Source organism: Haliaeetus albicilla, chromosome 8, assembly GCF_947461875.1.
Source record: "Haliaeetus albicilla chromosome 8, bHalAlb1.1, whole genome shotgun sequence".
Classification (NCBI taxonomy): Eukaryota; Metazoa; Chordata; class Aves; order Accipitriformes; family Accipitridae; genus Haliaeetus; species Haliaeetus albicilla.
Window position 1 is genome coordinate 38223388 of NC_091490.1, and position 12558 is coordinate 38235945.

The following is a 12558-nucleotide window of genomic DNA, read 5'->3' on the forward strand; positions in this document are numbered from 1 at the left end:
AGTCTTTCAGTGCTTACCTTTAAAAAAGAAATACGACATATTCGGTGTATAATACAATATCCTTATTGCTAATAGTATCAATCAATATTTCTTTCACAGAGGGCAGCTATTGGGTCTACACAAGTCAAGCATGACTTGATCATCAGCTGTGACATCACGTCAAGGAACTTCTTGCACTTTATGATGTATTCATTTTTGCTTTTTTGTCACATAAAGATTGTTTTGCAAATACATATTCTATTCATCTAACTATGAAAGCTCTTGAAAAATGTATTTATTCTTTTCTACAAGTAATAAATCATTAAGAAAATATTGCTCTCACTTTGCAGAGATTATCTTGATTTGAGGGCTTAAAAATCACTAGTCTCCTTCTCAAAAGATTTCTGAATACATTTCAGTGGTTAGGGAAACGGTTGCGAATCAGGACATTTGGTTCTCATCCCAAATTTCTTTAGAGCTTTCTAGGTCTCTAGTGATGTCATCAACGTAATATTCTGGGTCTGCTTTTTCTGGCTTAAAATAACATAGTCATTTTCTATATCATCATCTTGCAGTATACAAAATGGCCCAGAAGCATTTACAGGGTCATTAATACCGTTGCTATAACTACTGTAGCCTGCAGTGCAAAACAGAAATACTTATTAGCACCAGCACCGTCGTTGACAAAACACAGACTGGCTTTGATGCAATTTGGCTACTTCAGGGCCTGGATTTAATATTAGCTTTCTATTAATGGAAAAAAAAAGTAGGGGCGGAAAAAAAGAAGAGATTGTTTGTAATTATTCCCTTCCTCCCCCGCTTCACCCCCCAAAAAAGAAAAAAAAAAATTTCCAAATGATTTCTCAGGAGATGCACAGCACATTGCTGCATTTGGGACTGATAATATTGTCAGAGTATAGTACAGTAATATTTCAAGCATCTAAGACATAACACCCATTGCTTTAGAGTCATTTAAGATTGGGCGAGCCATTCAGATGTACGCTGGGGAGAGCCCATTGTTGGTGGGTGCTGAAAGAGGTGACATAACGGGTCATTTCCATCTATAAGTTACATGGTATAGTAGCAAGGCAACCATAATTCACTTCTGAGTGGCGTTTCATGCTGCAAATCTTTCTTAAAGCAGCTTATATGAACTATTGAGGCTACAATTAACAACATTTTTCAGGAACTGAAATCACCAGGTAATAAAATGATGGCAGATGAACACAGACAGTATTATATACACATAATGGGTGAAAAATTGTGGGAAGGTGATGAGGTCATGTCTTCTCCCCAGGGCTCAGTGTCTTACCTGAACAATCAAAATGAGACATTGGCATTAAAAAAGGAGAGCTATTTAATTCCTAATCAATTAACTATTGCATAATTTTAATCTTTTCCAGCCTCTCATTCAGCTAACATTGAATGGATTTTGTTGGTAGATGTATTTTTCCTGTGACATCTCCAACGCAAATTATACTTAAGAACAAGAAACTTAATTGATATCAAGCTTGTATATGAAGAGGTAATTTGTGATGATCAACCTAAAAACTTAATACATTTTTACATTATGTAAATTGAAATGAGAAATTTTTGGTTATTTACTGTAAAAAAAAAAAATCACAAATTTTTGTGCTGAACTAAAGACATTTTATCCTGGCTGGGAGATCGTAAATGAAAATAAAGCCACAGATATAAAAGATAAAGGAGGAGTTTTAAGTGGACAAACTTGACATTAGAAGTAGGTGCTCATCATTTCTGAAAAATGGTGCAAAATTTAAAATCTCCGCTTACAAAATATCTGATCAACACAGCTTCATCTGGCACTTGCAGGAGACTGTGAGAAACCCCGAGTTTCAAGTTAGCATACTGTAGGTAGAACTGATTTTGTTGTGTCCAGCGTATGACACTTGAGGCTGTAGAGGGCAGTTTAAGGTCAGTTAGAAGTTCTTCTAAGAGCTTAAGACAATGTTATATGTTATTTTATGCAAAATTCTTCTCATTAAAGTTCATTTTAGAGAAACTATGTACACTTCTCACAGGTGTTTGGGGGAAAATGATGGCGTCATCCTAAGCCTAGTAAAATACCAAGTTCCACAAGCAGAAACCCAGGAGTTGCTCTCCGTTGATAGCCGTGTTTGTCTGGATTATCAACGGCCATTTTGCAAAGCTGCAATCTCACTTCCCTAAATGACGACTGTAAAACCAGAACCCCACATAAAGTCCGGTGTACTTGCAGCTGCAGTGGCAGTGAAGGTGGAGAACCTCCTTCTTCCCAGTACCTGCTCTGGAAACTGCTCAACAGCCAGTTGGGGGCAACCCAGCCCGATACAGCATGTGAGAGCCCTCCCGAGCACGTCGGGTTCGCCAGATGCAACTGCTGTAAGGAAGTAAACATTTTCTGAAACCGTGAAGCTTTTTTAGAGGAAGATGGAGAACCCACTTCTTTTATTCCCCCAACTAAACATTTCTGCTTCAAAGGATAAATCCTATTACAAAGTCATGAAATCAACAGTTAAAGAAGAGCCACATAAAGCAAGCAAGCCTGGGTAAGTTTTAAGGTCATGCTGACACTCTGAGTGTTCTGTTTACGTAGAGGATTCTTCTAACATAGCTTGTGGGTAAGAACGTAGGGCACAGATCATATTATTTTTGACTTATATATATATATGAAAACTCATGAACTGCAATCCCAGGAATTGTATACGTAAGATATTAATTCATCGTGGAAATATTTTTTAAGAAGAAGAAACAAATGAAACAATAAACTAAGAAAAGAGGAAAGGGAGGTTTCAAGAAGTTCTGAGAAATGCTTCTTTAAAGCCTGAATATGATCCGGAAAAGTTTCTTTTTAGAAATTTCAAATGACAGAAAGCAATACTTCCTTTTTCTTTGCAAAACGTTAAAAGTAGAAGATGCTGAGCCAACCATTTATGTTCTCTAATGTGAAATCTCACCCTTCTATCTTTAAAATAAATGAAAAAGATACTGAAAATGAAAAGATTTCCATTTCTCTTTGTCAGTGCTTCATATGTAAATTTGTGCTAAGCTATAAAGAAAAAAAATCATTAATGTGAATAATATATGTAGAAGTAACATCAACATTACTATAAGTGAACATAGGGAGATCTATGATGCAGAAGCAGATATATTAGTCAAAGGAAATATTTGAGGGTAAACCCCCAACTTTCAACCAGGTTGCTTGAAAAGCTACCCTAAATCTGTTGTAGAGCTAAGCAGAAGAGAAACAGGCTGAGCCTTCTCCTGCAGAAATCTGAATTCCATGAAGGTGATCATCTTGGTAAACCTGGAAGCTTGACAAAAGCAGCAAGGTAAGCATTATAAAAGACTGAGCTGGTGGGGATTCCTTTCAGGAAGTGCCTGTGTGACTCAGAACGTTTCCTGCATTTATGCGTGTGCATTCAGACTTCGCAGAGGATAACGCTTTCAAGATCTATTTAATTTAATGGTTAGCAATCTAACCCAAGCATACAAACACTATAGAATTATCTGGTGTGCATCAAGGTAACTCACCGCTAGTGTTTTCACACTACTAGGTGTAGACTGGTCCCCATACAGTTGCAGATAAGTTTAAACCTTTACTCATGCCAACAGCGTTATTAGTCCATTGACTGTATTGAGCAAGCATCAAGTCAGAAATGTAGCTGACTAATTACTGCTTACAGGGAAATCACACAGCTCCTTGGAAAGCAGGTTTTCCAAAGAATTCTGTGATGTACAAATGCCAGATGCATGTCAAATACTGAATGTGTATTTCCTCAATAATTGCTGTAATTGTTTAAACGCTCTTGTCTCCAAAATTCAGATACTGTTGTTTAAACACTGTTGTAATACTGTCCCTGTTATACTATTTCTCATAAAGATGCAGGGTAAAATCTTGGTTTTGTTGACTTCAATAAGAGTTTAGTTCCTGTCTTCAGTGAGTTACCAAGATCTCACTGATATATTAAGAATTGCATTTGTAGGTCTTGGCTGAAAAGAAGGAATGCGTAAAGTACTGCAACTCCATGCGTAAAAAAATTAGCCGCCCCTTTCTTTCCATCACAGATCACTTCAGATCACTTCAGTGCTTCCTGTGGTCTTTTGTCTCATTAAGCTTACTGAACCTTCTTTAAGTAGTTACTATCTTTGGGACCAAGGTGCCTGCTCTGACCAGAACTCCTTCTACCAGCCCTTACTAATTCTGAACACATGGTAGAAATTGTATAAAGGCCCAAACTCTGTTTCTAGAACCCATGAAAAAGTGGCTGAGAAGTGGGTATCTAAACACCTGCACCTATGCATCTGGATAATTAAGCAGTGTTTGTTGCTCACATGTCCAAATATCATGCCCATCCAAATGACAGGGTGTACTCATGATCTGGAAGACTTTCCAGTCCATGGTCATGGGGGGCTTCATTACTTTCTTTTTTTCTCTCTCTTTCTTGTTTTGCTGCTGACAGAAGCCTTAATTCAATGGTTTTACAGTTCACTCAGAAATACAAGACATTGCAATGATGAACAAAGGTAAAACAGTGCTGAGAACACCCTTTTTCCGTTTCTCGGTTCCAGACATGTAAAACCATGCTAAGATTGCATCTAAAAAGAGAAGGCACAGCCTCCATGCCACCTGTATGCAGACAGTATTGGGCGGCTTACTACCCCTGGGTATTTCATACAAAGTACACAGCCATCAATGCATTCTCGTAATCTGTGAAAAGGCACTTTCAGAGGCAGATACAATAGCGATAAATAATTCTCTGAAGAATTTTCCCCTTTTAACAGACTATCACTTCTTCCCAACTGCTTTTTACCACATTACTGTCAGCCAGGTGCCTGACTAACAGGGATTCTGCTGTTCTTGTGGTATGGAGGGGAAACTGGTAGATTTTTGCTGATCTTTCTCTCTATATATAGAGAGAGAGAGGTGTAGATTATTTTTGGCAAAAAAGGAGAAAAAAAAAGAAAAAGAAAATTACTGTTCTTCAAATAAAGTGAGATAATAGTTTGAGATTTATTATTTAAGTGATTTACTTAGTTTTTATGATTTCCATTCTTCACACAGAGATGCTAATGTAAGTAGAAAGATAATTTAATGAAACACTGCACATGGATAGTGTGGTGATAGTGGAAATGCTTGTAACCTGTTAATTAGTTTCTTCTCATCTTTAGAAAGTGGCAAAGCTGAACAAATCTTGGTTTCTGTCTGTTATTGCAGTAGCTCATTGCTGCACCCAGGTGTTGGGGATCTGTGAGGCTACTGGGTTGATGCAGTTCCTGAAGGAAAACTAGCAATTCACACTAAGAGTTTCCAAACCCAGCAGAGAACCTCTCTGGCATTCCGTGCAGTTGTGGACTGCATATTGTGTCTGAAGTCATCAGGGTTTATCTTTCACTATAACCAAATTAATTTCCGTAGCTATAGGAACCCACTGTTCCCAGACTTACAAGTCCACACAGTTCAGAGAACTGCACTTTTTGTACTTCTCATAACTAAAAAACTCTGTAAGGAGTGAGGTCTCATGTTCCCTGACTCCAGAATCCCCCTACTTTGCGTCCTATGCTCATTTCTTGAATTTCAGTTCTCCAGCATTTGTACCTCTCAAGAACTGTTTGTCTGCCCCTAATTAAAAGTTTCATTCCTATAAAGCAATGACTTCAGCTAGGAGACATGTGACACCTATTTAAAAAAAAAAAATCCTCCTTTTATTTTTTTGCAAAACCAGGACCATTACTGGCTTAAATTTCTTCCCAAAGTGTCTGGAATTTCCTTTCATCTGAACTTCATGTGCCTACAGATTTTGCAAAGGGAACCTAAACTATGTGAATCAGGCAACAGAACAGCAAGCCTCCGTGAGGAGGGGGAAATCATATCCAAAAAGTGTTCAGTCCATAAGAAGTTGTTCTAACCAACTAATCCTGGACAAGTTGCTTACTGATACTTTTAGTGTACTGTGCTTTGCCCTCGAATGAAAATGGTTCTAAATATTAATATTCATAAAGCACCTGATAAAAATGGACTTCACTTTCAGGCTTGGAACTTAAGTCCTAGTCCTAGCATGATACAATTCATCTCTGGGCTTACTCCAGTTCTGGTCTACTAAAAATCAAAGTACTGTCCAGGTGTGTGTACAGGGTTAATCTGTACAAAACAAAAAAAAGGGTTTCTCCAAAATTGTATTTGCATGAATGAAGTAGGGTATTCTTTTATCCTTTCTGCGTTGTTCTCTAGAGCAGAATATTTGAAATCAAAGTAAAATACGTGCAACTTGACATATTTGATGAAGAATATGTGGCATTTTATAAATAGAGCACAGTGTCTCAGAATAACATGACATTTGAAAAATTTTTGCGGTAAACAAACCAGGCTATGTGTGCTATTACCCTGTAAGACTATCACCTAAACCATATTGCTACAACTTTGTCTTCAGGCTATAGAATTTCCCGTATTTCATTAAAAATAGACTGTGGTAACACAGCCTCAGACCGAGTGCATTCAAAACCACATCTCTGCAAGAGTATTTTCAAAGTTTAAATAGGTGACTGACCTGGTTCCCTTATGAATTTTACCATACAGCATGATCTCAATTCCCTTAAAGATTAGTAGCACAACACAAACACTGAAGAGAAAAATCTCTGCTGTGATGTTTTTTTAAACAGGGGGAAGAAGTACAGGAAAATGTCAGGAAAAACGTCAGAAAAAAAATTAAGCCAAATGTTTCTAAAGTCCTTAAGAGAATGAGCTCCTTTAGTGATGTCATCTAACCAAAGGCTTTGGGAAACAGTCCTGAGCAATAATGTTAACAGATAACACATGTTACAACAGCTTCATAAATACATAACATGCCAATTCTTCAAACCCACTTTGTTTCTTAAGCAGTGTGTCTCCTGAAGAAGCAGTGAAATGGGGAGAATCTTTTGACAAACTGCTTTCTGAGAAAGGTTAGTAGTTTTTTTCCTCTCTGTGCTGACTGTTAGGATGGAAAATGATGGAAAATTATAAAATCCAGTTGTGCACTTAAATAGACCTGGCAGTTACCTAAACTAGGTACGATGGGTCATTTATAGCAGTGCGTGTTTCTGCTCCGCTCACATGCTTAGGCTATAGCATGCTGACAACTACTGAAAATAGTTGAACATAACTTTTAAGTTTCGTATTTTATTTAACAAAGTAATATAACAGGCAGCAAAGAGTTCCTTCACTAAACAGTAGAATTTCATTTGAATACTGCTCAAATATTCCTGACTGCAAGACCAAACCTTAAAAATGAAAACATGTTCTATGTACTTAAGAAAAGACTTTGTCACTTCTGATACAGTTTGTTTCTAAAACAGTGATAGGATCAAAGCTGGCCATCATTTGAAAGGGCCTGTTGCTTACATGATTATCAAATACACATATGTCCCTCCTTCTATTTTGGAGGGACACACATATGATCCAGCTACAGTGCTGGACATTATGTGCTTTTCAAATCAGTTCCTTCAGCAGTTGACATCAATACAATTGCATTACTTCCACAGATTAAGCATACTTGGGAATGAAAATATCTCCAGCATAATAACAAGAGGATAAAGCAAGTTATAAAGATGCTAAAAGCCATTCATTTTAAATTGTTACTGGACAACAATCTACTTATGAGCAAAGATTCAAATAGTGTTTCGGTCAACCTAGGCTGATATTCAGCCAGAATAAAGTCCGTCACTTTCACATACCTCCACATGTTTTGATTGCTTCTATTTCTAAATTCACAAGATCTTGGTAGTGAATTTTCACAGATGCTGAGAATTCTGTAATGGGAGTTACAGCACTCAGGACCACAATGAAAGAACTGTACTTATTTTAAAACCTTTATGTATTTTAAAATTATTATCTGTAACATGATGTAATTCAAAGGGAGCACAACCTATTTTGTGCTGACTGTGTGAAAAGAGTAACTATCCAATAAGGATATGTTTTTTTAATGCAATTCAACATTCCCTTCTGTAGCGGGATTGGATGCCTTTACAAAGTTTCTGAAAACTGAGTTCAGTGAGGAGAACATCGAGTTCTGGATAGCTTGCGAGGACTACAAGAAAAGCAAAACTGCACATGAACTTTTGCCAAAAGCTAAGACCATTTATGAAACATTCATACAGAAAGATGCTCCAAAAGAGGTATAGTAAAAACGTTCTTCATTGTACACAGTATTTGACACAAATGCATCTGATGAAATCTGCTTTTAGGAAGTGCACGCCCAGAAGCAGGGGCAATAGTTAATCATGTAGTCACTGACGTTAAGAAGGCTGTATCTTAAATGTCAAAGCTCTGGAAGGAAATCTGGAAGCAACTGCATAGATTATTCTCACTGTCCTCCATACTCCTTTCAATACTCTCCCCATGTTACTCTTCTAAGTGTAGAGCATGTGTTTAAATATTATATCATAGGAATCAGGGATTCGTCATGTTCTGTAAAGCCAGGATAGATATATATATATACATATACAGGGTATATTTAAGAAAAAATAGTGATGTTAAATGTTAAAGCTGCAATGAGACATACCAGCTAGCATTTGTGAAAAAGTATTATCTGCCTTTATGTAAAGCTACCTCCAGAACAACTGATTTATTCTCCCTTTCTCTTAAACCAGTAATTATCTATTAAATTATTACATAACTGAGATTGAGAAGCTTTTATTTTAAATAAGCCACAAGACTAAAAGAGACTAGAAGAAACTATTAAACATATCCTTTAAAATAATAATTATGATTGACCCCTCCCCTCTTTCCACCCCCCAGCTCTAATTGCATATTCTTTGTATGTGCTGACAGTAACATACCCAAAAATATGTTGATATGTCAATCTTCACCAACACTAAGGCCTTTTTATATTACTATAACAATGCAAAAAGTTTTCATATTTACAATTTCTTCATGTTACTGAAGCCTGTTATAAAGGATTCATAAATGAGCAAAAGCAAAATTTTTTGCCTGCTCTAGGAAGGAGATGAGCAGCTTGGGAGGTGATGAACTCTCACTGAAATCACAATCAGCCTCTTCAATAAGTCTTTTGGACTTAAAATTTCCTATAATTCTATCAAGTTTGAGCAGATCAAATATGTCACTTGCCAATGCTCCTTTTCCCCTGTATTCTTTTATCTGTCACAACAGCAAAAGTTAAACGCTAACTGCTACTTCCCTGTAGCAAGGGTGAAAAAGGTGTAGTTCTCATTTTAAGAGCAGGATTGCAAAATGGCACAATTTCCACCTGTAATACCCATAGATTATATTCAAGATTAAGTTCCGCTTTCCCTAGGAAACATTACCTTTCAAAGACATGTCCCTTTTTATTTCTTCCCCTGCCGCATGTCTTTGGGGTGGACCTTACATAAAAAGAAACCCCCTGAGCTGTTGGAGGTAGAACCTGTCATTGCCAATTGATCAATCTCTGAGCAGTTATGGTAGGGCATCAAGCGCTGATGCTGTCAACGCTTATGAGATTGACGCAAGCAAAAAAATGAGCAGGAGGAAAGCTAGGGAGGGGACAGGGTGTGGAAGTCGTACTTTGACTAAGAGTAATGTAACGGTTTCTTTATCTGTCATACTTTTGATTTGGTGCACGTAGCGTGGGTGCTGTTGTTCACCTTAAGCAGTTGGCTTTGGTGAAACTTAGTTCCTCGGGTTCAGCTGAGCAGCTGAGACCAGCCAACAGCATCTCATTTCAGACCACGCAGCTCTGGAACTTGCCTCTTCTCTCTGACTAACTTCTTGTCCAGCAGAGCTCTTTTACACACAAATTTCTGAGTGTACAGTTTGATAGGATCATAAAATCTTAGGTTTGATGAGTGGACCATTTTATCATCCTTATTTGCCCTTCGGTTCTTAGATCTAAACTATTTGTTTTAACTAGCTTTATGGAAATGACAGGTGTATCTCAGTGAGGGGGAAAAAAAGCATATTATAGAAGTCACTTTTTGACTGGATCAACAATTTTTTTATATATTCTATCCTATTTTTCAAAATAGCATGCTTAAATCAGTGCCTGACACTTTAATAAAATTCTTATACTAGTTAAATCTTCCCAGGATGAATGCGACAGCACATGGAAGAAATGATGATTTTGATATACTTTTCCCATCTAAAGCTTCCAGAAACCCATTAAAATAATTTTGATATTTTTAATTATTAGAGTTTTGTCACCTTCCTACCACAAAAACTCTACACAGAAACCAGAAATTTTAAATATTCACTAACATGGTCTAATGAGACAAAGTTCTACATGAATCCTAAATGAGAATGGAGGGAGTTCTGTATTAGTCTGTTGTTGCAAAGCCTGACAGCTGCAGCTGTACAAAGATCACTATTACAAAGTTTCTTTTAGTCAAACATCAAACTTTATCTTCTATTTTACTGGTTTTCCACTGTGCCAATGACACATCTGTGAAGACTTTCTGACAGCCATTACTGAACATGAACATACTAACTAATTCTGTGGTATTAATATCTCATTGTATCAGGGATTCAAGGTCATCTTATCAGAAAAGACTTTCACCAAAGTACAGTATCATTGCTATGGATAATAACAAAAGATGGATGTACATTAAAGAAATATACTTTTCCTCATTCTCCAGGTGAATTTGGACTTTCAAACCAAAGAAGTCACAAGTCAGAATATTGAACAGCCCATCATCACCACCTTTGATGCAGCACAAAACACAGTCTACAGGCTGATGGAGCAAGACAGCTACCCACGCTTCCTAAGATCTGATCCTTATTTAAATTTGGTTAAGGGGAGAAATCCCAGTCGTCCTACTCTTAGGAGACGATCACGATCTTTTACTGTCAGTGATTTCCAGGGTGTACGACCAGACTTTACCATTTGGTAACAGGGAAACTCAACCCTCATAAATTCTAGCTACTGCAGCAACTCATATGTGTTTTAAAATCCAAATCTTTAGCAGGTGTGAATGAGTGGAAAGCAAAGTTACATGCACTTATACCAGGTCAGAGTTCTGTAGCTGGTGATTAATCTCATTTATTATAGAGATGTAGGCAACATATTGCCATGACATATCATGTAAAGTTTTCATACAGTATTTTTTTTAAACTCAAGCAAGAGCTATAATCGTATTTGGAGGAAAAAATTGAGTTTCCTGCATAAAAATGTTGTATAAAATGCCATTTGATAATATCTACCATGTATCTTGGACCTGTATTATTTAGGACAGAGTTTCATCACAGTTAGAATCTATATACCTAGCCTTTGCACATATTTATGTTTCTGCAGTATTTCCTACACTAAGCATAGAGCATTTGTGGTATTTTCTCATACTGCAAAACACATAGGAACATTATTAGGTATAACGTAAATTACATGGATTTTAACTACAGCCACTGCATAATTAAAATTTAGCTATTGCATATTTTAAGAGGAACATAAGAATACCTATTTAATTTTTTGGGGTACTGCTGTTTTCATATTATATGTCTCTCTTCTCTGTATTTAAGTTACGCTGTACAGATTAGCTTTGCCATCAAATACTTGTATTCTAATTTTCTGCAACCAAATGAACAGCAACAAAGGGCCAAGAGTGCTATTTTAACACAATATGTGTCATTAAATATCAGGTCATGTATATGTGTATATATAGATTTTAAGAAATTCTACTTTTATTTGTAAGTATTAATCATATACCAACTTTGTCACTAAACTTTGTTCTAAATTTTTTCTGCCTTTTATTTTGAGAAAGAATCTGAAAATTAACATCTCTTGGACTCCAGTAGAATAACCTTCAGTTCTACCGGTCATTAATATACTCACTATGGTTATAGAGGAGCAAGGAGAGATCTCCCCTTTTATTTCTTTATTATTGAAGTCACACATATCCTTTTCATAGTCAGTATATGCAGTTATCCTGCCCTTTTCTTTCAGAATTGATGCAGTCATACTTTGAAGCATGGGGCAATTCTTAAAATCTTAAACATTGGTTCAGTTTAGCAAGTGGCTGCAGGATTTAGCTGTAACTATGACTTGTATATTCAGTCGCTTTGCACGGAATTTAAGCTTTCTCCCTTTTCTTCCCCTTTCTGTAAGTGGTCAAAGCAAAGAGGTGCAGTTTGTAAGTATGGGACTTTATATTCTTTACTAATTCAGGGTATATATGAACTGCTTGATCTGAGGGTTTCTGTGTCTGCTTTATTAACTTTCAATAAATCTGAAATGATCTACCTAAAAAGTTGTCAGGATTCAGTTTATCACTAGCACATTGATGAGTAAAATGTGAAGACTTCGCTTCACTTATAATTCAATACTAGCTGTAATCATTACCATTTCAATCAAAAGTGTTACTGTGCACAGAGACCCAAACTCACCAGGAAACGGTGCTGAGCTGCAGTGACCTGGGCACCATCTCCAAACTCTTAGCTTTACCTGGGGAATAGAGAGGAAACACATTTGTAACTGTGAGGAGTATGGTCCTTGCTGGTTTATTCCATTATCCTTCCGTGATCCCAAAACTCCAGGCACATGCTATTTCTAACTGTGTAAGTTGTTAGAACCTGGGCACAGTGATTCAGGAATAAATCAAATCTTTTTAGTAGCA

The 12558-nt window shown here is 36.8% G+C and overlaps 1 protein-coding gene across 2 annotated transcripts; it reads left to right on the forward strand.

Moving 5' to 3' along the window:
• Positions 1 to 2207: 2207 nt before the first annotated feature.
• RGS18 (regulator of G protein signaling 18) lies at positions 2208 to 12558 on the forward strand. Of its 2 annotated transcripts, none has more exons than XM_009924285.2 (5): positions 2208 to 2528; positions 3210 to 3311; positions 6857 to 6921; positions 7967 to 8133; positions 10588 to 12558. In XM_009924285.2, the coding sequence occupies exons 1-5, from the start codon at positions 2410 to 2412 to the stop codon at positions 10840 to 10842; spliced, it is 708 nt and encodes a 235-aa protein (XP_009922587.1). In that variant the 5' UTR covers positions 2208 to 2409; the 3' UTR covers positions 10843 to 12558. The 2 variants fall into 2 exon arrangements, with proteins under 2 accessions (XP_009922587.1, XP_009922595.1); XM_009924293.2 differs by having other exon boundaries at positions 6860 to 6921.